The sequence below is a fragment of the Leishmania panamensis genome (genome assembly GCF_000755165.1).
Source record: "Leishmania panamensis strain MHOM/PA/94/PSC-1 chromosome 35 sequence".
NCBI lineage: Eukaryota > Euglenozoa > Kinetoplastea > Trypanosomatida > Trypanosomatidae > Leishmania > Leishmania panamensis.
The window spans coordinates 1625929-1651407 of NC_025882.1; the positions used below are offsets into that span (position 1 = coordinate 1625929).

The window sequence follows — 25479 nt, forward strand, 5'->3', positions numbered from 1 at the left end:
CCTTTGTCTGATCGTCTATCTAGAGAAGAATACAGAAAAGGAAGAGGGGACGGAAACATATCACCTGGTCATCATAGCGTGAACCTCAGAGGTGTTGCTTTGCATTTTTTTCTGCTTCACGTATGCGTGTGTTTTTTTTTTTTGAAGGTCTCTGCCTTAGATTCGTTGTTGGAGGCTTTTTCGATTGCAAGAGCGACTAGGAGGAAAGAGCGTTGAGGGGGCATACCGACTGATATTTTGTTAGCTGCCAGCCAGTGCGTCCTCTCCTCTTTGCGGCGACCGGATTGTCTTCTTTTTCTGGAGAGGGCGCCCACAAAGAGGCTTGCTTTTTGGGGGGAGAGGGGTTTGTGGTGGCGTCACGCGCAGAGCTTCACTTACGGAGAGTGGGGTGGGTGAGGGAGGGTCTAACTCGCGCTAGCTTCACAAAGATCAATTTCTTCCACCTAGTCTCGCGATGCGGAGCTACGATTCTGCGAGTCCGGAGGACAACAACGGCGCTGCGGTGCCACCGATGAATGTTCACCCGAGGCTAATGACTCACCGGCGCGACAGTGACTCCCGCTCCAGTTCGGCGCGTCAGACGCCTCGTAGCCCTTGGACAGTCCCCACTAACGCAGAGCTTGCCGAAGCGGGAGTAACCGCGCAGGACGGCGTGGTACGGCAACTTTCTGCGCGTAATGAGACGTGGGGGTCGCTGGCTGGTCCGCGCGAGATGCCGTCGCCGAGCAACTCAGTTCACTATGCCCCAGAGGCGATCACAACGGGCGGGGTGTTTGGCGAGACACTGCAGTTCAGCGAACCGCAACAGCGCCGCTCTATTACTGACACCGCGCACGAGCAGCAACCGCAGTCTCAGAAGCGTCAGCCGATGTATGACAGACAGTCCAGGGGCGTTGCTCATTGCCCTGTCGATGCCAGCAGCTCGCGCAAGCCAATCCGGCCTGGGCGCAATAGTCGCAGCTCCAGCGCTCGTTCCCAATTGAAGAAGAATGACTCGTACGCGCACGTTACCTCCGTCGTGCACGGGTACCGTGAGAACCGCATCACTGCCCTGGAGGCTCAGTACAAAGTGAGACGCAGTCATTCAAACGCATCAGGCACGCAAGGTTATGAGCCAAAACAGGGCTACAGCTTGTCACCACGCTCGGCGGAGGCCTGGTCCAGCCCCTCAGCTCTGGGTCATGCCTCCATGCGTCACCGAAATGAGTCGTGGCGAGTGTCTTCCACGTCGTATCGCAGTCGTCAGGGCTCTCCGCTGCCGCAGGCGGTGGTGGAGGAGTACCGCCGTAATGGTGCGCCGCGCGCCGCCCTCGACGCCCCGCACATTCGCTACGCCGAAGCACTGTACAGTATGAACAACTACCGCTCCTCCTCTGCCCAGCGCCACGCGTACATGTCGTCTATGCCGAGCAATGTGACGGCCAACAACCTCCCAGATGTGGCAACGCGGATTCCAGACCGTTTCAAGTATGTTCCGCCCACGGAGGATGAAAGGCGCCACCGTCGCGAGGCGACTCTGCGCGCCCTTGAGGAATGGCGTGAGCGGCAGAGGGTCTTGCTGAATAGCGGCGAAAACGGCAACGGCCCCGCTGTCATACAGCACAATAAAGCTCGAGCCAAGAGTTGTTCTCACACGCGTACTCAGCGGCTGCAGCCTACTTACTCCACATATTCCGCATCCTATGCGTCATTGGAGTCGCGGCCGCAGCAGTTCAACGACGAGAAGGGGTCGATGGATCCGCTGCAGAAGCATTCTGACATCATTGATGACTCGCGCTCCGGTCGATCAAGGGGATCTTCCGGACACTCTGCGCAGGGTCGTGAAAAGAAACCGAAGGCGATTAGGGGGGCGGCCAAGCAGCACGATGACCACCCCTCAAACAAGGATGCAGACAAGTGGGAGAAGCCACAGTTCTCTACGAGAAAGAGGTCTGGCACTTCAGGTAGTCGCCGCCAAAACAGTACTGGCTTGCGAACCTCATCGCGCAACAGTCGCGGGGTCCAGCTGACATCAGCGCGTGGAAAAGCCGGCGTGAACTCGAGCTCCTTTCGCCTAAAGTTGCTGTTTGACGTGTCTGCCCCTTCTGTGCGCATTACATAATATGCCAGCAGCGCTATCGACGGGCCCTGTGCGCAGGGAACGCTGACATGGCATGTGATGGATGGAGAAAAGTCAGGGCGATAGAACCTGTTTGATTGTGCGCGTGTGTGTGTATGGGCTTTGGTCTAGAGTTGAGCACTTCTTCTACGTTTGTTTCCCCTACCAGGAAGGGCCACGAGTGCGGTGACTTGGTTATGCGTGCGCGTGTCTGTGTCCGCACGGTATGCCTTTTTGTTTCCTGTTCAGTTTTGTGTGGCATTGACCGATCTCGCCTTTCTACGAGTTTCCTTTTTTTTTCATCGATATCACTATTGTCCCAGTCTCTCTTGCCCCCTTCCCCTTCCCCTCCCCTTTCCTACGCGTCGTTGCCATTGTCTTGCTTGGGTTTCTCCGCTCATCAGTGGTCATGCGGCTGCAGGGCATATATATGGGGTTGTCTGTGCAGGAAACTCTTTTTGAATACTTCATTGGTATTTGTCTCTCCGTATCGCGACACTGAAGTGAAGGAGAAGAAAAGGCGAGCGTTGGCGCTCCTGTGCGCGCAGAAGCTGTGCACCTTCATTGTTGCCTCCGGGATATCGTCAGCGAATGTGCCTGACGGCGATCTTGGCGACTTACCCCCTCTCAATGTGCGCCTCAGCGAGCGTGTTGATGACCTCGCCGAGGGACAAGAAAGGACAACGGCAACGCAACAACACCAAAAAAAAGAACTGTCGCTTCTCGCTTTGCTGTAGATCACCGAACAACACTGGTGAATGCCGATTGTCACACGCTGTTTCCTTGGTTGAAGACGATTCGAGGACAGTACCTGCGCCTGGTCTCCTCCGTGCGCTAGTGCCAGTGTGCGACACTAATGCTGTCTAGTGTTTTCTCGCACTTCTCCATCGCTCTCCCTCTGACGTGCGTTTCTTCCTCTCGGTCTCACAAGAAAGGAGCTATCACCCTCGCCGCTGGTCACATTGAACACTTTAAGGCGGCTAGAAGAACAGGAGCGAAACGGTTGGTGTACTGCTGTGGCCAGAGGGGCAAACGAAACCTCTTGTGATTCGAATACTACACCACCGCAACCCGCATAGGATTCCTGTCGACTTAGGAAGAGAAACACTTGTTCGTATACCTCTCTGATTCCGTCATACAACCTAAAAAAGAAACTGATAGCGTTTCGAGCGAAGACATCGTCGTCCTCTATACCTTTCTGCTGCTGGCTTGGAGGTGGCGTCGGTGAAACTGTTCGATTCACGTTGGGATCTGTACAGATACTGAACGAAGAAAAGCATCCCGAGAGCTGTCGTTTGCGCTACGGCTGGTCTTGCGTCTGCCTTGTTCTGTGGCCATTATCGCTCGATTTCTGTTTTTGGATGCGATCACTCCGTGTGGCAGCGTACTCGCACATGGCCGACGCACGTGGATCAGCTCTCTTCTCTCAACCAAGCACCCCGGAGCCTCAGCGCTTCCAATCCCGAAGCCTGGGGTGGTGCCCAGCAACACCCACGTCGGCGACCCACCATGAAGAAGCTGCTCTCCACGCAGCAGAGGAGTGGAACTATGGGTATGCTGACGAGGAGGGAGCACCGCCTGTGCAGCGCACCAACCCAGGGTACGTCACGTTGTTGCCCCCGCAGGATGACAGCGCTAGTGTTTGCACACCACGCACGGTGTGTCAGTCTCGGTCAAGAGAATGCCCAGGACAAGAGCACTCGCATCCCTTGTTCATCTCACAGCACACTGAACAGGCGTCCGCTGTTTCCCAGCAGTTGTCGCCTTGTTCATTCATGCCCTCTATTGGCGATGCCCCCGTCGTGCGTCGCGTTCGGTCTCTCTCGTGCTTAAGCGCCAATCGATCCGTAGCACCGGCTCGCTATTCCGTCGGTTACGGCACCGATGGTAGAGGAACAGGGGAAAGCGTAGGTCGAAGCACCGCCGTACTGAGCGGTGTGTGGCCCGCTGGCGTTAATATATGTGGCACGCCGTCAACCGTAGCAGTAACACGCCGGGCGGTGCCGTTACACTCGACTTTGGCTACGGCAGCTTTCTCGATGGCGAATCAACATGGCCATCCGCTTCAGGAGGGCAACGACGGTGTCAGTTGTGTGCCCGCTAGTGGAAGCAACGACATCGTTCTCTTGCAGACATACGCCACGCAGTCGTTTGCCGCCGCCTCCGTCCCACGTCTCACGCGCCTTTCACTCTCCTCCAGCGGGCAGAGTCCTGCTGTGCAGACGAACTGGTCTATTGGCCGTCCGACTACACTGCGCTGCCGCGACACGGACTCCGTCGTGCACTGCGATTGGGGAGCCGTTCAGAGCGAAGAAGAGGAAGAAAAGGGGCCGTGGGTCGGCGGCGGCACACAGGTGTGCCGCGACTCCGCTGAGGTGCGCGCGCTGTTGCAGTGTTCTCATGACGCAGAGGAACAAGAGGAGAAGACGCTGATCGGCGTGCCGACCTCGTATCCTCGTGGCCACCTGACAATCGTCAGGGGTCTGTTTGCATCTTCGCCTCCAGCACCGCTGCCGATATCTTTTTCGGCCTCTCAGCTCGAGCTTTCCGACTGCTGCCAGGACAACGCCGTGCTGTTGAGCGGAGTACCTGTGGCGAGTACCGAAGAGGAAACTCACAGTGACGTCCCCGAGGCGACTCAATCGAAGGCGATACCGACACTAGGCGGCATTGCAGCCAAGGGATCGAACGGTTCCTTTGCGGACTTGGAGGCTGCACCGCGCAAGAGTTACGTTCGGTCCGACTGCGGCACCCCTCCAGCAAACGCTCTCGAGCCTCCCCAGAAGTTAGGGAATCCACACAGACGCGGTTGCGTCGTGAACGGAGTGCATGCAGGTGCTAGATTCACGTCCCGCGTAGTTGTGTCAGAAGCTAACGCTCACCACTTCGGGGAGCCACTCTCTTCCAACGTTGGCAGCGATTGCAGTTCCTGCGTAGGGTTCGCTGCAGCGTGGCGCGATCATACGTGCAACACCACCCCACAGGGGCGCGGCGTGCGAGTGGAGGCGCCAAATCAGCTGAAGGGGTCTGAAGGCTCTACGTCCACGACAAAGGCCGAGGCAGTCGCCTCACGGCTGGCACACATCTCCATCCACGCCTCTCCCACCCCAAAGCGACTCGCGTTTGAAGAAGAGGAGCTTCTCGAGAGGGGCAGCGATGGTGACTCGCCGACGTTGATTCCTGCGACGCGCTTTGGCGCCTACGGCGCTGCTCGACAACGCGTTGGCAGCAACGCCGCAGCTGCTCCTGCCTGTGACGGCTTTTCGGTAGCCAGTCTCTTGGGTAGAGGCACCGGGGTCCTGAGCGGCAGTGGCCCACGATGGAGCTCGACATTTGATGGTAGTGCCTATTGTGAGTCCTTTAGCAGTCACATTCCTAGCGGGCTGCAGCTCCTCCGCTCCCGTAAGCGCTGCCTCGCAGAAATGCAAGCGACAGACACACCGGAAAGGAGTGCCAAAGCACTGACGGCAAGAGGTCGCAACACTACCGAGGACACGATTTGTCGTGTTCCGGGTGGGCTCGGGAGTGTGGACCTGACGACTTCGTTCGAAAGCCTAGGGGGGGAGGAGGAGGAGGGCACCGTTGCCGTTGCCGTCGCCAAGGAGGCAATGAAGAGGCAGAGGCTCGAAGAGCATCGTCGTAGCGTACTGCAGCACCTGTTTCCTAGTACGTCAAGCAGGATGGAGGACCTCGCTCCGTCACCGGTGCGAGCTTTTGGCATGGTAGTGGATCCCTGTTTATCTGTGCCCTCTTTGCACGTTCGCAGCGCCTTGCGCGCGAGCCAGTCAGCGAAAGACCAGCAGTCTCAGCAACAACGCATCTACAGTGGCGACGCCGCTTCGTGGAGCCAGGTGAGCAGCATCGCCTGCGTGTCACCGGCGTCGCAGAGCACGTCGATGGGTCTTTGGGGGATGCCAGGCGCCCTTTCTCAAGGCCACCACAGCGGTGCAACGATGTGCTTTGCCGGCTCCTGCTCGCAGTTGCTGACACCGCACCCACCAAACGTGACGCCGCAGCCATCACGCAAGCACTAGAGAGGCATAATCGCACCGGTGCCAATCCCCACAATGGAGTTTTGAGCGTCCGGTTGCACTTCGCGTGCGCTCCCCTGGGCCAGAAGGTTTTCTCTTTGCGTCTATCAGCCACCTTTGCTTTGCGTGTTGTTTTGTCCCTTGAATGTTTGCGTATCGAGTCCTTACGGCGGCCACATATATATATGTATAATATGTATATACTGTAAGCGTTGGTCCTTCTGCTTCTCGCTTGGCTGTTTGCCGAATACGTGCGTGCGTGCGCAGGGGTGCCGCTTCCGTTCCTGTTCTTTTTTTTTGCGCATCTTTGCACAAACTTCTAACATGAGCCCTCACCAGCTTCCTCTCCGTCCTTGTCCCACACTCAACGTATCTGAACTCTGTGTGCCGCTGACTGGCGCGTGCTTCGCCGCCTCTGCTTCTACTGTGTTTGCATCCTTTGTTTGTGCTCTATTGTGTCATCACCACATCTTCACCCCGCCCTCTTTGAGTTGTCGCTCTCTTTTGTGGGCGCGTTCGCGATCTGAGCTGACCTAGACTCTATCTTGCCTTTTCGAGGCCACCGCCTCCCTCGACCTCCCGCACTACTCGTCTTTCTCCCCACAGTTCATCGTCGAAGCAACAAAAAGGCAACAAATCAGGAGGAAAGGAGAGGAAGAAGATTTGCTCCTGCTGGTGCACACGCAGACCTGCATCTCTCTTTCCCCTTCCCCCCCCCCGCTGTTCTCTTCCTCCTAGTCATGCACCTCCGTTAGTGTCATGGTGTTCCTCTCATGTTGCGCTCTCTTCTTTTTTTTCCTCTTCTTCGTTAGCACGGCACAATTTCTACAGTTCCTTTTCTTCCTTTTCCCTTGTTAGATCCTTCAGCGTACTGCGTCCCCGTATCGACGGCTTCGCCTCTTTCCTTATCCATTTCATTGACTTTCTCCCAGAGAGTGCCGACTCCTTCCTCCCCGTTCCCAGAGGGGATCTCCTTTTGCTGTGCATGCAGTTCTTCAAAGAATGTCGAAGCACATCTTGTTTGTCCTCATTGTGCCTGTCTTGATGCTGTTGTCTTTGTGTGATTGCCGTGCTTTGCTGTCGGCGTATTGTTTTTTTACTTGTAGTTTTCCTTTTCGTGAAACTCTCATTCATTGTGGCCCTTTTCACCCCGTTATTTGTGTACCCCATGTTTTGTTTTCCCCTGCGCACTTTTTCTTTTCTAGATCGTAGTAAATGCTCAAGATTCACTCGTGTGTTTGGGTTTTCTTGTTTTTGCCGACTCCCATCGCTGGGGCATGCGCCTGTTCTTGTCAGGAGCGCCGTTGAGCAAGCGAGAGGACGGACAAGTGCCCCCACGACGTACAAAGCCGCTTTCGCTTTTTGTCCTTTTCGTTTTCATCTTCAGAGGAACGCCTCTCACACCCCAAATTCAAAACAGCCCTGGGCAAGTAAAAGAACAAGCTGCTGCAGGGCAACATAGCGCTTTCTCTTGCTGCATGAGCGGTAAGCGGAAAGGAGCTAAGGTGCAGGGTAGTTCGTGCTTCTGCTCTCAATTTGTCGTATTCGTGGCTGGTGAAGGGGCATCCCTATTCGCTTGCCCCAAACGACAACAAAGAGAAGATGCGTGAATCTCCTCGACTTGTTTTCGCGCGCCCACACACACCCACACACCTTTTCGGTAACTCTTTTGCCAGCGGGCACAGCAAGGGAATGTGCAAGAGTCGTGTGCTACAGGCCGGATTGTCATTTAGTCCAGTCGCACCTTCCGTAGTGATTCTACCGCGCTGGAGCTGCGAAGAGGCCTGCCGCTTCTCTGTCCCCATTCCGTTCTCCACTCTTTTCATCCCATTGCACCTCTCATATTCTCGTCTGTTGCACCTTCAACCTTTGGGTGTGGGTGTGCCAAATAACTGATGTCGCTCACCTTCACGTTCACAAACTCAAACATGCAATAACACGTAGAAATCTCTATTCGTGTATCTTGTTTCTCTTCTCGTCACGGCTGCGTACCTCTCTCTCTCCCGCTCAACAGCGTCTTTCCCATCGCAACATTCTTTGCCGCTGTGTGTGTGCGTGTGTGTATGTGTGTGTGTGTGTGAGTGTGTGTAGCCTTTGAGCAGCAGCACCCTCGTCACACAGACATACTTTTTAACCTTTCCTCCTCCGTGTTTTCATTCTCTCACAAGGTACCCACGCATTCATACAAATTCGCGTGTTGCAAGGCCATCTCCCCTTTGCCTCCACGTTGATCGGAGAAGCAGTCCTGGTATTCTGTGAACGCCTTCTTGCAGCGTTCCTCAGAGCTTCACATTTCAATAGCTTCGTTTTCTGAGTTGGGATTCGCACTTTTTTTTCGCCGCACACACTCACCGCATACCTCCAGTCATGCTCGCTGACGTTGCCGCGCCATCCTCGTCGTTAACAGCGCCGGTGAGCAACACCGCCGTCTCTGACTACTTTCTGCAAAAAATACACGAGCTGCGCGCAACGCAGAAGCGCACCCTCGATAACTTTCAGCGTCTCGAGGCCCAGCGCAATGACCTTAACCGCCGCGTTCGCCACCTTAAAGAGGAGGTGCAGATGCTCCAGGAGTCAGGTTCCCTCGTCGTGGATGTTGTCAGGGTAATGGGCAAGAACAAGGTGCTCGTAAAGGCGGACTCTGGTCAGGGAAAGATGGTGGTGGATGTGGACAAGACGGTGGACTTCAAGGAATTGACCCCTAATGCTCGCGTTGCCCTGCGCAGCGGGACCTCGGCAATCCACTACATTCTGCCCACCAAGGTGGACCCACTCGTATCGCTCATGAAGGTGGAGAAGGCAGGCAAGGAGTCCACTTATGACGAGATCGGCGGGCTGTCCCGCCAGGTGAAGGAGATCAAGGAGGTGATTGAGCTCCCTGTGAAGCACCCAAAGCTGTTCGAGGCTCTCGGAATTGAACAACCGAAGGGTGTGTTATTGTATGGCCCGCCTGGAACCGGTAAGACACTGCTTGCGCGCGCCGTGGCACACCACACCGAGTGCACGTTTATCCGTGTTAGCGGTGCGGAGCTGGTGCAGAAGTACATTGGTGAAGGTGCACGCATGGTGCGCGAGTTGTTCGTTATGGCGCGCGAGCACAGCCCCTCAATCATTTTCATGGATGAAATCGACTCCATTGGCTCCTCGCGCTTGGAGTCAGGCGAGAACGGTGATAGCGAAGTGCAACGTACCATGCTTGAGCTGCTGAACCAGCTGGACGGCTTCGAGGCCTCCAAGAACATCAAGGTGATTATGGCAACTAACCGCATGGACATCCTTGACGAGGCGCTGCTGCGTCCTGGTCGCATTGACCGTAAGATTGAGTTCCCCGCCCCAGACGAAGCGGCCCGTTTTGAGATTCTCAAGATTCACTCGCGCAAGATGAATCTGACGCGCGGCATCGACCTCAAGGACATTGCCAAGAAGACGTCCAACTGCTCTGGCGCTGAGCTGAAGGCGGTGTGCACGGAAGCGGGCATGTTTGCCCTACGCGAGCGCCGCGTGCACATCACGCACGAGGACTTTGTGCTGGCCGTTGCGAAAGTGATGCACAAAGACCAGGACAAAAATGTGTCTTTGAAGAAGATGTGGAAGTAGAACGCGATGGAAAGCCCAAGAAGGTAGACGGGAGGCATCCACCCATCGGCTTACACTGCGCTGTACGCCGTGTGCGTGTTTGTATCCCTTGCACAGTTGCACTGAGTAATGGCCGCCTGTGGCCTGTGGGCAGATGGTTACCTGATGCAGTGCGTTGACTACTCCACTTTCACATCTGCCGTCCTTTCTGTCTTCCTTTCATGATCCCTCTCATTTCAGGCTGCGTCAAGGTAGCGACGAAGATTCCCATGCATGAACACACGTGCAGGGGAGCATAGAGAGGGGAGAGGGTTTGTGTGCGTGTGCGTGTGTGTCGGTGCTGCTGTTCGTCTCTCCGCCCCGTTGTGTGCTTCCTGGTGGCGTTCAGCGATCCAAGAAGCCACAAAAGAGAAATGAGCGCAACAGAGAGACGACGGCGGCCACGGCGGCTACAGTGCGGGTGTTATGTTGGACATGAGGTGAGGGGTATGGGGACAGGTGGCAACGTTCAAACGAGCGAATAAAGAGACGAGTCACACTAGAGGACTTTGTGTTTGTGAATTGTCTCTCGTAATACCCCTTGCTGCCCACGGTGCATCTGGCGGCTCTTTCATCGCTGCCCTGTGAGGCGTATCCGTGAGGTAGCGCAGTTGCCGTTCTCTTGTGCAGCTTCTCCCTCTTTGACTCTTATGTACAGCCCCTGCAGTGTCTCCTCCGTTTGTCCTTGTGTGTTTTCCCTTATTGCAACAGGCGTCGCGCTGGTTTAGCCGTTTTCGGATTCTTAGGTGAATGGTGCAACCTGCAAAGAAAACACAGAATAGTTCACCTCGAGCGAGGAACAACGTCATTCTCACGGTGCGTCGACCTTTTTTTCGTCGATGCGGTGAGGTATGCATGACGATCTCGCGCTTTACGCCATGCTGTAGGGCTGCGACCTTGGTGGACCTTCCTCAGAGTGAAGATCTACGAGGCAGAGAGCTTCATGCACTGCCTTTCCTTTACGGAAAGGTCGATGCTTCTTCTGGGGGGGGGGGAGGCGTATCAACGATAGGGAGGACTCGTTTCCTCTTCTCCTTTTTTCTTTGTGTACAGAACTGTACAACGCGCCGTTTACCTTCGTGACCGCCTTCACTGTGCCGCCCCTGATGGTCCAATAATTCTGCTCTCCTTCTCCAACACCCCGTTTCTTTGCTGTTTCTCTACGGCCTGTTGCACGTCTTTGATATTGAGTCCTTCTCTCCTCAACGTTCACTTTCTCAACTGCGTCTCTTCCCCCCCCCCCCTCCAACACGCTCACATTGCACTTTCTGCACTTGATGCCTGCACCCGCTAACACTGCCGACCATCACTTCGGCTCTTCACAGAAGTTCACGCTGAGCACTGTAGTAGTTTAGTTTCGCCTCTGTCCGCGTGGGTGTATGGGATAGGATAGCGCTACAGAAGAGAGAGAAAGGAAAGACGAGCGAAAAACAGAGTAGCACGTGCGAGAAAACGGTCACTGCAGCATCGATAACAGCAACCACACTCACATCTGTTTCAGTTGGGCGTTCTTCTTTTCTTTTTTTTCCTCTTGCATTTTGGCCTTGGCTTCTGCGCTTTGCTCTACGTGGCTTCTCTCCCTTCCTCGTCACACCGGTTCTCTCTCTTTTCTGCGTTTTGTTTCTGTGCTTGCTGTCGTATTTGTGTGGGTCTATCTAGGCGATCACCTGCCCCCTTCTTTGCTTACCTTTACGCCATCACACCTGTAAAGACACGAAATAGCAGCAGCAGGAAATAGTGACAACAGAGGCGAAGATCAGCATCTTTCTTTCCGCTCCAACTTCGAGACATTTCTTCTTCTTCCCGCTTTTAATTTTGTTGCCCGCCTCTTTGGCGTGTGTCTCTTTTTGTTCTTTCTGTGCTGCTGTTAGTTTTTTTCTCTCCATCATTTGTGAACTGTGGTGACGATAGAGGGGTGTTCCGCTCTGTGCTTCTCTTGTCTGCAGGTCGGCGGTTTGATGCTGTGCGTGCGCCTGTGCAGACCCCTGTAGACCCGTGGGAGTCAAGCAAGCCTGCTGAAGAGAGAGAGAGAGGAGCACGTCTGACTCAAGAGTCACTTGACGAGAAACGTTTGTGTCTGTGTGTCGTGGCGTTTGGGTCGTTCGTGGCTATTTTTGCCGCTCTTTATCTGCCTTTGCGTTGCTTTTCTTTCCTGTTGGGCTATTCTCCCCCCTTTTTCTGTTCCGCTGCGCCTTTTACTGTCTCCTCTTCCCTCTGCGTACTGTTTTGTTGGGAGTTGTTGTTTTTCTTTTGCGAGGGTGGAGGAGAGTGAGGGCAGGCCAGGAGGCTTCACTGTGTGGGAGCTGTTTTTTTTTTTGTATTGTTTTTCTCTACCGATATTCCGCTGTTTTGTTTCCTCTTCTTTTCTGTCGCGCTGCTTATGAGTGGCGCCTTTAAATCATTCGCCTGTGCGCATTCGTTTCTCTTCTCTCTCGTTCTCTGAGAGCGTTGTGTGCCTCTCCCGCTTTCACGTTTGTCTCTTTTGTTTGGGTGCCTTTTCTTTTCCTCTCTTTTTTTTCGGTCTGTTTTTGCCTGAGGTCTCCTCGAGTCTCCTCACGGGCTCTCTTTTTTTTTTGTACAATTTTTTTTGTTCGCGGATGCGTTTTGCGTGCTGCAGCTTCTCGAGTATCAGCTGTGAATTGTCGTGTGCATTTGTGCGCTGATTGTGTGTGTGTGTCTCTCTCTGTTTTCCTGCTTTTTATTCCCTTCTCTTTGTGTGCTCTTTTTCCGCTACCTTTTCTTTGCCTTGGTTATCGATACAGCAAAATCTAACTCCCTTTTTTTTTTTGCTTCCTCTCTCCCTCAGTTGGTGTCTGCTTAGGTGCGTTGGTGCTACGTTGCTATGGACTTTTCGGATTCGTGATCATACCCCACTCTCTCTCTCTCTTACCCATTCTCCATTCGCACTTGTCGAGTATTGTCTTTTTCTCTTCCCTGACGTCCTTCTCCGTCTGGAGTTGCCTCCATTGTCTTTTCTCCATCTCACTTTTTGGTGGTGGTGTCGAACTGCATTGCATTGCATTGCCATTACGTGTGTGTGGGTGTGTGAGTGTGTTGTCGAGCTGTGTATTTCGCTGTCAAACTGGCCTGTTGGCCTTTGTTCTGCTAGGCTCATTTCACAGTGTGCCCCCGCCCCGCTACTTTTTTCCACTTTATTTTCTTGACTGTTTGAGCTTCTTTTCGTTTCTCCATTGCATTTTTCACGCTTTATGTATTTGACGGCTCGGTTTTTGGCCTCAGTAGCGATTTTTTTTTTTTGGGGGGAAGGGGTTTGCACTTTTCCAGGCTCTGATTGGCGACTTTGCTGCCTTTTCCCCCTTTCTGTCTGTGTCTCTACGTGCTCCCTCCCCCCTTCCCGCCCGCTCTCACCAGCCTTCCCCTATCCATCGGTCGAGACGCGTGTTTCGCCTTACCCCTTCGCTTTTTGTATTTTCTCTCCCCTGCTCCTCTGTGTCCCTCCTCCGTTTCTTTACAGGTGTTCCTGTGTACATGTGCGGCATACACCTCACGTATATTTTGCGGTATTTTGCTCCCCCCTGCTCCCACCTCCGATCCTTCTCTTCACCCCGATTTGTTCGTTATTTTTTTTTCCATTTTCCTTGCCTTGGGCGCTCGGGTACGCACTTGTTACCTCCCCATCTTGGTCTGCTCGCTCTTCACTGTCAGGTCGCACATATTTCCTCTTTTGCTATCCTGTGCTCACAGCCCACCTCTCTTCCTCTCCGCGCAGTAGCCAGTACCCGCAAGACGTACCCGTACTGAGTGGCACGACACTCGCGTCTGTTGTTCTATCAGCAAGTGCGACATAGAGTACTCACATTTTCTTTCCGATAGCTGCAACAACAAAAACCAAGAAGAGGGAAAACAACGTGCTTTCACAGGCAAACAAAGCTGAGGGGCCTCGGTATTCGCCTCGACGGGGTCTTTTTCTGCTTTGTGGTCTCTCTGTTTCTTCTCTGTTTGCCTTCTTGTAACGGATCCAACCCTTAATGTCATTATTGATGGGTGTTTCGCCGTCTGTTCTACTTTTGACCATCACCGCCACCTCCCGCCTTCCCCTCCTCTTGCTCTTTTTGCCGCTGCTTTATTCCATCGAATTGGCTACCTCGAACTGGCACTTGTGTGTCCACCTCCCCATCCCCCCTCCCTGTTGTTGTGCGAGGTGTCTGGTTACTAACTTTTGTGAATTCGTTCGACAAAAGCGCAGGAGCGAGGCGTGCGGCGATTCTTGTGAGTCCGCTTCGGTGCTCGACTGGTGCAGAGAAGATCAGGAGCGGTGTGCTGTGCTCACTTCTTCACGCTCTGGGTCGGGGTCGAAGGACCGCACCGTGTCAACGAGTCCACCTTTCTGCGCTAGACGAAGGTACTTCAGCGAGCAAGATGAGCTCATTAGCGTTGCTGAGCGACATTCGCTCAACTTTCTTGGCAGCCTACGACACAAGCCAGAGTTCTGGCGATAATACTCTCAGCTCTGTTGGTAGCATCATCGGCAGAAGCACCACGACCGCAGCAACCGAGGACGCACGACAGCATCTCCTGGAACACCTTGGCTTGCTTTGCACGACCATTTGCATCTCGGGTGAAGAGTACGTACGAGCATTTCCGGCGAACCTCTACGTGGCGTTGTTGACAGAGATCTTGGCTGCCGTTCACGTGTTGCAGAGGGGCAACGGGTGCGTCATGAATCCCCTTACGTTCAACGTGCACGAGAGCAACACGCCATCCTCCTTGGGTGTCGCAAATCAGCAAAAAAACGGTGTTGCGATGAAGAGGCATCCAAAAAGGCTCTCGGCTCTATGTATGTCGTCTCTTGGCATGCAGGCTGCATCTCCCGTGGAGGTTCTTGTGCTACGAGCGCTCGCGCTCATTGCGGAGATGGTGCCCAGCGGCAGCTTTGCTCTCTGCCCTAGCCGAAACAAGGGGACCATCGCCACACTGGCACTGTACCTCAGCGATCCGGGGTTCCTAGTCGTCAACGAGGACCTTACTGAGGAGCTGCTCAAGTGTTTTCGTTACGTCTCTATGCTAGCCCACAATGCATGTCTCCACGCACGGGTGCCAGCGGGCACCGTCAAGCTGCTACGAGTGTTAGAGCCTCACCACTTGCGACTTCTGTGCATCCAAGTGCTGTCCAACCTCCTTTCACGCGCGCGGGAGTCGGACCTGGACGGTGTGTGGTCACCTGTAATGGCCAAGTTGCTAGAGTCGTTTGACGGCTTCCTCCTCGAAGGGTCATTTCGACTAAGCACCCCCGAAACAGCACACCGGCTGGCGACAGACGGGTTCTCGACAGAAGCAGTGTTGCCGTCCGTGCCTGTGACATCAACGGCAGCGACAGCTGCCACTAACAACGCATACAGCACTCTCACTGCCGCGCGTTTGCTCACACCGAAGGAGGCGGCGATGCTGCAGCACTACATGGCGGCGATTGCGCATGCTATCGACCGCCTCCTCGTCTGCGTTGCCTCGATAAAGGCGCACATGAAACTAATCCATCATGTGATTCAAGTCTGTGTGCAGCTGCTGCATCTGTCGTTGCACATTAGACCTTCCACATACGGCGAGTGGCTCCGCACCGTCGCCCTCTCGCCTATTCTCACCTTTTATCTGACCAATCCGACGCTTGCGGTGCCGATATTGTTGCAGATGCGTGTCTGGGAGGCTATTTGTGTCTGCATGCTGACACTTGTGGAGCGGCGGGAGGTGCCGCCCGGGGCTTCCAGCGCAGCAGTGAGCAGTGCTTCTCATGGGACCGAGAGAGCGGGACATGTACCAACTGGCAACACTGCCATGCACGGCAATAGTTCTGCCAACACCACTTCGGCTGCTGTGCCATCATCAACATCCTCAGCACCAAACACGCAGGGCGGCAGCAGCGGGGACGGTAGTAGCGAGGCGGCGGCGGCTACTACGCAGGCCAACGCGGCCCAGCGTGGCAGCCCCGCTCTGACAACAGGCCCAGTGCTAACAACAGACGTAACCACGATTCCTTTCCTCGCCGATGAGCTGCGACTGCTCCCGCTGTTGGAATTTTTGCTAGTGCTGCTCCCATGCGCTCGCCGCGGGCACTCTCACACTGACTTCCGCAACACCACATTCCCATACTTTGGCTGGGCCTGGGAAGATGACTTCCATAACGAGACTGAATGCAGCGAGGCACTGTCGCGACGACTGGAGCGCGTTTATCAACAGACGCGTAACGGCCGCAAGCAGGAACTCTTTGCGGTGACCCACGGAAAACAGCGCATCTTTTACATCGATTTCCTCAGTAAGTTGTATCTGAGTCAGCGGCGGGAGCGCCACTGTCTACATCGCATGCCTCTTCTGAAGGGCTACGTGCATAGTACGCAAAACGCCCTGCTACACTCCTGCACGTGCTGTGCTTCTGAGCCGGCTCCTCTCTTCTCCACCTGGGTAAACCCCAACCACATGCAGATTCGCACGGCTGATACCGAAACCGACGATCGGCACGGGAAGTCGGATGACAATACCTCCGGTGTCACGGCGGAGGAGGAGGACGAGGAGGATGGCTCACAGGCACTGGGATCAGCGCCGCAATTGACCGCGATGGCGCGGGCTTCATCGTCTCCGTCGCTGCCTGGGAGTAACTCCAGGGGTGGAGGGAGCAGAACTGTCTCCTTATTCCCATCCCACTCTCAGGACCAAAGGAGAAACCTGCTACGAACGCCCGATGTTCGCGCCAGTGACCCCGATGGCGCGGGTGGGAATCGCGACGCAGTGACGAACCCTTCAGCAGGTCCGCAATCGAAAGGTGAGCCCGCAACCCGCAGGGGCAGCAGAGGTGCGAGAATAGTGCACCCCAGCTCCCGTTGTTCTAGCACCACATACGACGAGAGGAACGAAGAGGATTCAGATAAAGTCTACTACAGCACTATGAACGAATGTCATGGTGAGCCCCTGCAGCGCAGCTCGCGCCACCGCGGCGGTGGGCTTGGCTTCCTGTTGTGCAGGTGCGACTGCGGTACCACTGCAACCTCACGGTACCGCAACCGGCAGGTGCAGATGAAAAACTATCTTCCTAATGCCACGACCTCACCTCTCCATCGAGGACGCTCGCTAGCCGTAACGGTGCTGCCGATAGAGGCAATGCTTGAGAATCCTGGGGAACGGTTGCAGGTGGACCCGGCTACGCGCAAGGCATTTCTCGGCAAAGGCGTTCTGTCAAACATACTGTCCACCATCGTGCCGGCGCTACTCAGCGTGCTGGACAATTGCGTGAACCCGGTCGTGGCGCGGCATAGTGTGACGCTATTACTGCGGTGTTTCTCACTCAGTGCCGACTTACGAAGTCAAGTGACAGGCGACTCGATTGAGCTCTTCAAGGGCGACGACTCTGGAAAAAAAGAAGCAGCCGTTACGACGGCAGCGTCAGAGGTAAGCTCGAAGAGGGGGTGGCGGCGCATGTCTTTTGGTAGATGGATCACTGGCGGATGGGGCAGCCGCCCAAGGCGTTGGCAGCGCGCGGAGTGGGAGGCGTCGCAGGCAGCGTTGCAGCGACTTCTCCCTTCCCTGCGCCAAGTCCTGGTGAGCCTGTACGTCACAGGAAAGGTGGACATTGTGGCGGAGCGGCAGGAATTCTTTGGGTACATGCGCGACGACCTCTTGATGGCGGACGAGTTGGCCAGAGTCGGACTGTCAACCGAGTTTTTTGGTTTTCAGTTGGCCTTGCCGTCCGAGCAGCACGTATGCACGGCAGATGCGATTGTGCTGCTTCTCGGCCTCTTTTCCAGTGCTACGGCAGCAGCGTGCGCAACGCCGGTGCCAAGTTCAAAGGTGCTAAAGAAAGGCAAGAAGACAGGTAGTCTTCCCAGACCACCGCGAGAGAACACCAGTGGTGATAAAAATGCCGGTGTACAGCTATCGGCGTTTCAATCGATAAGCTCGTTTGGGGTGAGCGTGCAGGAGTCCGTGGTGGACCGACCAACGCCACCAGTTCCTCAGGCAAGCCATCAATCGCAGCATTCGCAGGATGGCCGTTCCATCGTGGCTTCTCTGACGTCGCTGGGGATCACGGCAGTGCAGCGCGGGACTCCGCTCTCGCAGGGTAGCCAAATACGCACCATCGAGCCATCGCCACCACAGCGCGTTGGGACTGACAGTCAACCTCAACCTCGGTCATATCCCGCCATGCCCTCGCAGCCTTCCAGTGTCGCGTTCTCGCAGGCAGTCAACGGGAGCTGCTCGACCGGCACATACACAGTGCCGGATCGCTTTCCCAAGGCACGCACGACAGCCACAACAAGCAGCCGCGACGCTAGCGACACTGGTGTCTTCACTCTGCATCAGAGTACGCTTCTCCTGAGCTATGCCAGGCAGATTGTACGCCGATCGATTAAGGTGCGGGCTGCAGCGCAGCGGATTCATGAAACAATGAACCAGAAAGTGTTCCACACGCGCGTCCTAATCGGGGCTTCAGCGACGGGCAATCGCGGAATCCAGCAGCTAAGATCCCGAGAGCTCACCTTGCGCCTCTTCCCTGACTCCAGCTGTCCATACCACTCCACTTTTGTTGCCTGCACCGAAACGTTTCTCCGTGCCTCGCAGGCCATGTTAGTGGCCCTGCTCGCTGCGGGGGCGCCGATGCCGGCCATGACCATAGCAACCGCAGCAGAGTCTGAGGACCTGATGACGAGGCCTGAGACGGCCGCGTTCTTACCTGGTATTGACGCTGTGGGCCGGCCGCCGTTGGCATTGCGCCTTGAAGCGGCGCAGCCCACTGAGGGCGTGGGTACTGCGGCAGCAGTGCCCAGCCAAGTGCCATTGCAGTTGAAAGAGGGGGAGAAGATCTCGGTGGATGTTGAGCTTTCTGTCATCCCGACGACCGTGAACGCGGCTGCCATGCAGGAAGCAATTGAGCGCGCCATGGAGGACACCGTAGGGGTGTATCGTCGCCTCCCGTCTGCGCTGCGGGGTTTGTTGGGGTTCTATGACTACTGCAAGCAGAACAACGTTGAACTTCGTGCCGCTGTTGTCGAGACGCCAAACATTCTGGGTGATATTGCCACTCATTTGGAGCAGTGGTTGGCATCGCGCGCGCGGCAGCGCGAGGACGCTGAGTGCTCTAACGCCAGCATTGCACTCTCGGCCTACATTTCGAACAATTCGTTAGATGTGAGCAGCCACTGTAGCGCTGATGCGCTACTACCTATCCAGCGGCGTCTTCGCCTTGACAGCACCGCTCGCGGCAAGCTGCTTAGTCTGATAGCCGACTTTGCCACAACGATTGGGCGCGACCTGGGCCTTGCCACACTGGACCTCGCCCCGTCGGTGGTTACGAAGCAGCCCTGCAGCTTTGAGAAACGTGCAAAGCGCTTCAAAATCTCTGACGCGATTCGCTTCCTTGCGTGGCGGCCACTGAACGTTGTCCTCCACCTCAGGACACTAACGTCCACAAGACAAGTACAGCGCAACGGTCGTAGTACTACCAATGCTTCTTCCGAAGCGTGGGGAGAAGAGGCACAGACAGAGAAGTCCGTGGTGATGGTGGGACACACAGAAATCCCCATTATTGCTGATGTGAAGCTGCGTAACCCAATGGTGTCAGTGCTCCCAACCGCCACGATTGGGTTGCTGGCAGAGGCAGTGGCCGCGCAGATTTCTCTCTCGCCAGCCGATGCCTTGCCATCAAGCAGCACTCTCAAGTCCATGCAGCAGTCGCCGCCCACACGGCCACGGGACACATCGCGGGGGTTTCGTAGCTTGTCGGAGTCGGACTCGCCGATTTTTGGTGCCAGGCCGAAGTATATCACAGAGCAAAATAGATTTGAGGAGCGCCTCCGTGACACACCAACCACAACGGCGACGACATCTTCGGCACGACTGCCCATCTCTGCAGACCGTATTCTGTTTTTCTTGAATGACACACCGCTGTTTTCACCAATGACGACGCTGCTTGATGCGCTGACCGCCTTCGCAGTCAGCGGTGCTAGCCTTCGTGACCTTGTGGCGGTGCAGCGGTGCTCGTCTGAATCTGTAGACGTTCAGAATGCGAAAATTACGGCGGCGCTGCCGACGCTGCCGTTTTGGACGCTGACCCATGCCCTCGAATTTGTCGTGCTGGCGGAGCCACTGCCAGCGTCGGTTATGTTGAACCTGATGGCATCGCCATCAGCATCTTCTGCGGGGAGCTGCTGCTGCTGCGGGTGCGATGGCCTGAGACCGGCGTTCTTATGCAGTCCAAAGCACCTCTTCGACGAGGCGCCCTCCAGTGGCCCTCTCGCCCTCTACTCCGTCCTTTCTACAATGATGCGAGAGGAAGTCGGAGGCTCTCTGGCAGTGCTACAAAGCAACCAGCGACGACTGAGCAGCGCTGTCGTGCACGAGCTGTACCACCAACTGAACATGTACATGTTGCCACCCTTGCTCTGGTGCTCCAGCATTGGCGTCACTTCGCGCGTAGGACCGGGTGGCTGCGTCGCCAACACTGCCGCCTTGTTGTCATCTGGGACCTTTCCATTGGCGTCGTACGTGCTGTGGCGCTATCCCTATATCTTTTCCATGGAGATGCGCCTGTCTATTTTGAAGTTTTTCATTTCGGCACAGCGTTCGCTGAGTACCGGAGAAGCGAATCGCCTGCTGCAGAATTATCGCCACCTGCTCGTGCGGCGCGATCGAGCAGAAGAAACGAGGTTGCCGACCAGCAGTGCAGCAGACGACGCTCATAGCATTCTCGAGATTGTGGGACTTCAGTGGATGTCAAGGGAGGTGGTGCGTCGCCACCGCGTCACGCTCACAGTGCAGCGGCGCAACATCCTACGCTGCGCGGAGGATCTGATACGGCTAGCCAACTGCAATGTCACCATCGATGTGGCCTTCGATGGTGAAGCGGGCATCGGAAATGGTCCTGCGATGGAGTTCTATGAGCTGATCGCGGAGGAACTTTTGAAACCACAGCACGGACTGTGGCGCACCGAGCCAATCCCAATTGATGAGCTAACCGACTCGCCGACCTTGAAGTCAACGCACTCCCCCGATCGCAGCATAAGTCTGTCGACACGCAGCGGCGCTGCGGTACGCCGGCGCCCGTGCATGCCTCTTTTCCCTGCCGCGAAACAGACCCCGACCACCCTTCACTACTGGAAGCTGCTCGGTGTTCTCCTCGGACGTCTGCTGGTGATTGGGACCACAACCTCGCTTAATTTTCACCCCTTGCTGCTGCGCCGACTGCGCGGGGAGTCACTCACCTCCACTGCAGGCGAGGCGTCTCGAAACATGTCGCAGGTGGATGCAGCACTAGAGTTGACGCTACATCGACTCGAGATGATGGACGCTGGTAGCTTGGCCGCGTGTGAGCTTTTCTTCACGATTCCCGTGAGCGAGGCTGACGGTTACGTGCCAGGTGAGGTCCAGGTGCTGCCGCTCATTCCCGGCGGTGCCAATCGCCGGGTCACGGTGGATAACGTACAGGAATACACGCGTTGCTTGCGCACCTACTACCTGCACACGGTGCTCGACCTCGCACTCCTGCACTTGCGCCAAGGACTCCAGCACACCGTGAATCCGCTGTACCTGCAGCTGTTCAACGTTGGCGAGCTGGGGCGGCTACTAGGCTCTCCGCTGGACGTCAAAGTCTGGGAAACACGAGAGCAGTTCGCCCGCAACGTGGAGGCGGCGCACGGGTACCATATAAAGAGTGATGTTGTGCAGTACCTGCTGGATATTGTCCCTGCCTGGAGCGCGCAGATGCAACATGCGTTCCTGAAGTTTGTCACCGGCTCCAGCGCTGTGCCGTATGGCGGATTCACTCAGCACATCACGGTAGTGCGGCGAGATGTTGACATCTCTGTGGCGGATTTGTCTGTCACTCCTACCACCCACTCCTTCGGAACCAGTGCTGCTGGGCTAGGCGCTACCTCGAGCTTCACTATCAGCAGCGTCAGCTATGACAACAGCTTGCCAACCGTCAGCACTTGCTTCTTATACTTGAAGCTGCCGCGGTATAGCAGCAAGGCTGTACTGCAGGATCGACTGCGCTTCGCCGTATGCGAAGGCCAGTGCTTCTTCTCGTTGACGTAGCTAAGCGTGCACGTGGGGCTGCTTCACGCGGGCATGGATGCGTGCGTGTTGGAGAAAGGTATGTGCTACGCTTGTTTCCCCCTCTGGACTCAACGACTCCTTTTCCGTTTCCACGCATGTGAATGGGACCCCTTTGCTCCGTTGAGGGAGGATGGGGTTGCTGGTATCAGGCTCTCTGCAAACGTGTCGCACTGTTTCTCCTATTCTTTTCCTCTTTTCTCTGATGCGCCTCTCTCGTTGTTGTTGCTGTGAGTCTTATATTGATCCTATTTTGTCAGGGGCTTTTACCCTCCGCTTCTCTTCACTTTCCTGTTTCTGGTGGTTCTCCCCCTCCACGTCCGTCGTTATTGGCTGTTGACGCCGCTTCAGCACGACACAAGCGTACTGAAGTAGCGGGCATGTTTGCACGTGCGCTTCTCTCTTCCTTCACGATCACTTTGGTCCCCCTCTCATCTCCGCTTTTCATATCTCATGCTCCTCTGACTTGGCGCTCTCTCGTCGTGGCTACGTGTTGTTCTCCTTTCAGGCCATGTGTGTTTTCATGCTCATTTCCTACGCCTTCTTCTCGAGTGCTCGAACCTCATCTATCAATGGATTCCTTTGTGCTCTCGTGTTCCCTTACTGTTGCAATCGTTGATGGGAATGGGTGCCTTGCTGGCACACACCCTCCTTGCTCCTCCAGTGCAGGGTGCGCTATGTATGTTGGTATATCGCTTCTTTCATTCCTTTCCTCCCTTTCTCTCCCTCACTTGGTTTACGAATGTCCAGTGCGGAGGCAAAGATGTTTTATGCCCTATGTACACGCTGTCTCTTCCTCCATACACTTCGGAACAAGAGTGAAGTAGAAAGAGAAATGATGATCAACGTGGGTCAATGTGCACCATGTGAGAAGCTCGTCTGCTGCGGTGAAGGCGGTGGGCGTGGGTCATGGCAATCCGCCCCCGTGTTTCAGAAAAGTACCCCACACACCATCGAGGACACAACCTCCTCTCTTTAGACAGCTTGCGTGCGTCGGAATCACGTGAGGGCATCCGTGCGTTTATGGCTTCAGAAGAGCACATAAGCCGAGGAGTGGGAGTCGGTGCGTATTGTGTGTGTGTGTGTGTGGATGGGGGAGTTGTCATCATCTTTTTTTTTTCGTCGCGTCTTTTCCTCCCTCCTCTCTCCCGTCAGTCACCTGGTGCATCTGCGCAGTACAGCTACATTCCAGGAAACACTCCATTCGACAGCTCCTCAAACTGATGTCACATACTTCTTTCACTTTCCGCCCCCCCCACCTCTCTCTCTTTTATTTCTAGGATACCCATCACGGTAGGCGCGTGCGTCGGTGGCGTTGATACACACGACAACAGGCACCCACAAGCAACTGCCAGAAATTTGGAGAGAAACGATGCGTACACGTGGACACACATCCATGCGCAATAACCTTTTCAGAGGTCTCTCTCGACAAACCATTTTCACGATCAAAAAGGAGCGCCATTAAGCCACAGGAGAAATCGAATACGCATCCAAATAACGAAGCCATACCTACAGAAGCAAGAGTAACCGCCACGCACAGGGAGGGCATCACACACAGACATACACTCGCATACTCCCCCCCCTCAAAAAAAAAGAAAAAGATTCACCTCTATTCATGCGGATGTCGATTCGAAGCAACGTCTGCATTCCTTCGGCAGCGCTCTCATGCCATAGAAGGTTCACCTTCAATGACAGTGGCCATGGCGGTGTTCGCCGAACCACTTTACGCACCACCTCGTTTGCAGGCTCCTCGGCGAGCAAGTCTGTACTATCGCCTAATGCGTTCGCGTCCTCCACCGTCCGGAGTAAGCACCCCTCCTATCTGTACCATTTCTTTATGGGACACTCCACACGCTTTGCTGCGATGGCACCTCCGCTCACACGCGCCGGTATCACGCAACTCGAGCGTGAGCCCCTGACGCACAGCACGCCAGGCCGCATTAACGACCACATTTGCATCGGCATGGTCAAGACGCTGCGCTGGCTGGCCGATCGCGTCTTTCGAGAGCGGTACATTCACCGAGCAACCATGCTGGTCACTGTGGCGGCTGCAGCTCCAGCGGCGGGCTCGGTGGCGGCGTATTTACGTATGCACTTCAAGCGGCGCCACAGTAGCAACACCGGCAGCGATGGCGCACACACATGCGACGCAGCAGAAGGAAGTTCACCGTTTCTGGCCTTTGGCAGTTCTCCGAACACCGGTGGTGCGTCTTCTATTCCTGGTGCTTCCCGCTCCTTCGCTACCGCACGCCCGTCACTCTGCAGGTCTACAGCGAGCGCCGCCACGGAAGGAGCGAGGTCGACCCTCGAGCACTCCTATGGAAAAGAGCTCCGCGGTCTGTTCGCGCAGTGTGAGAGCCACTCCGTTCATTATCAGGTGCTGAGCTGCATGGCCGAAATCACGCTTGCTGAGCGCGGCCTTGTACTCCTGCTGCAGGCGATACACTTTACCATCTACCTGGCGTTGTTTCTGTTCTACCCGCGCATGGGCTTCCGACTCATGGCTTACACAGCGGAGGAGTCCTCGGTGGTGTGGACACAGATGGTAAACGATGTCGACCTTGGCAAAATTGCTGAAATGTGTGTGCCGCAACTGGCATTGCAGTACTGGGGGCTGGAGGAAGCTTTTACAACACAGGTGGCCCCGGTACCAATGGCGGTGACCTCCGAGGAGCAGGAGCAGGTTCTCTACAAGACCAGCGATGAAGGTGTGGAGGAACAGGTCTCTTTCGCCGATACAGCGAAATCGGGTATCTCACCGCACGGTGTCGATGCCCGCAATCGGACTGTAACGTCCCCATCTCCAGCTGTTGATCATGTGTCCGCGCCCTTTACGGTCGCTTGTTCTCGCAGCGAAAGTGATGTCGATACAAAGGAAAGCGAAGGGCATATCATAATTGCCTCCGAACTTGGTGCGGGCTTCGCGGCGTCTGTCTTGACGCTGCGCGACGTTGCGCTGCTTATCCGCTCTGACGAGATGGTCTTCCGAGATCTAAACCACGAATTAGCGAATAAACTGGACACGCAGCCGAGCTGGCTGCAGCGCCTTGTGGACTTCTACGGCAGCGAGAAATAGGCGAAACGTCCAGCCTTGAAGCTTTTTACAACAATGACTGACATGTGCGCATGCAGGTCTATGTAGGCGTGGCCATCCCAGTCGCTGAAAAGTGATGCCAGGGCTTTCTCTCCAAGGGACACGCACTGGCACAGACAGAACGCACACCTGCAGTCATTCAGACATCAAATAAGTGGCGTTACTCGGACGCCGAGTAGACAGATACCCGCAATGTTGGAGGGTGGAGGGTGGTGGTACGGTGCCCCCCACCTTAGTCGTTCTTGTCCACCTACGTCCTCTCAAAGGTGATACCTATGTATCACACGGGTGTCTAGGCTTCCCTTTTCTAGTCCAGCTTCCTGTGATGCTGTCTCGAGGCTTTGGGTGAGTCTTCTGTTGAGTTGTCGCCTTCCGCTGCTTGTCTGCCCATTCGTGTGGGGTTCAGAAAATAAAGAAAACTGCCCATGACGACAAAGCGTATGAGTGTGACGCCGCTGAAAGGTACGATGGTCCGCTCTGTTTTTCCTGTGTAGCGGAGATGGTTGTGCGGGTGATACTCCTTGGCCCCTACGTGTGCATGGAGGTGAGTGCCACCACCCACCCGCCCTCTCTCTCTCCCCCCTTAC

The 25479-nt window shown here is 55.5% G+C and overlaps 5 protein-coding genes across 5 annotated transcripts; all 5 read left to right on the forward strand.

Annotated features, from left to right (window-relative positions):
• Positions 1-454: 454 nt before the first annotated feature.
• Positions 455-2101, forward strand: LPMP_354450 (hypothetical protein; the record flags this gene model as incomplete). Its single annotated transcript, XM_010705075.1, has 1 exon — positions 455-2101. The coding sequence occupies one exon, from the start codon at positions 455-457 to the stop codon at positions 2099-2101; it is 1647 nt and encodes a 548-aa protein (XP_010703377.1).
• Positions 2102-3459: 1358 nt separating this feature from the next.
• On the forward strand, positions 3460-6132 carry LPMP_354460 (hypothetical protein; the record flags this gene model as incomplete). Its single annotated transcript, XM_010705076.1, has 1 exon — positions 3460-6132. One exon carries the CDS (start codon positions 3460-3462, stop codon positions 6130-6132), a length of 2673 nt encoding a protein of 890 aa, XP_010703378.1.
• Positions 6133-8496: 2364 nt separating this feature from the next.
• RPT6 (proteasome regulatory ATPase subunit) lies at positions 8497-9726 on the forward strand (the record flags this gene model as incomplete). The annotated part of the gene is made up of 1 exon (XM_010705077.1): positions 8497-9726. One exon carries the CDS (start codon positions 8497-8499, stop codon positions 9724-9726), a length of 1230 nt encoding a protein of 409 aa, XP_010703379.1.
• A 4398-nt stretch (positions 9727-14124) lies between these two features.
• LPMP_354480 (ubiquitin protein ligase, putative) lies at positions 14125-21780 on the forward strand (the record flags this gene model as incomplete). Its single annotated transcript, XM_010705078.1, has 1 exon — positions 14125-21780. The coding sequence occupies one exon, from the start codon at positions 14125-14127 to the stop codon at positions 21778-21780; it is 7656 nt and encodes a 2551-aa protein (XP_010703380.1).
• Positions 21781-23413: 1633 nt separating this feature from the next.
• Positions 23414-24874, forward strand: LPMP_354490 (alternative oxidase, putative; the record flags this gene model as incomplete). The annotated part of the gene is made up of 1 exon (XM_010705079.1): positions 23414-24874. The coding sequence occupies one exon, from the start codon at positions 23414-23416 to the stop codon at positions 24872-24874; it is 1461 nt and encodes a 486-aa protein (XP_010703381.1).
• Positions 24875-25479: the final 605 nt, after the last annotated feature.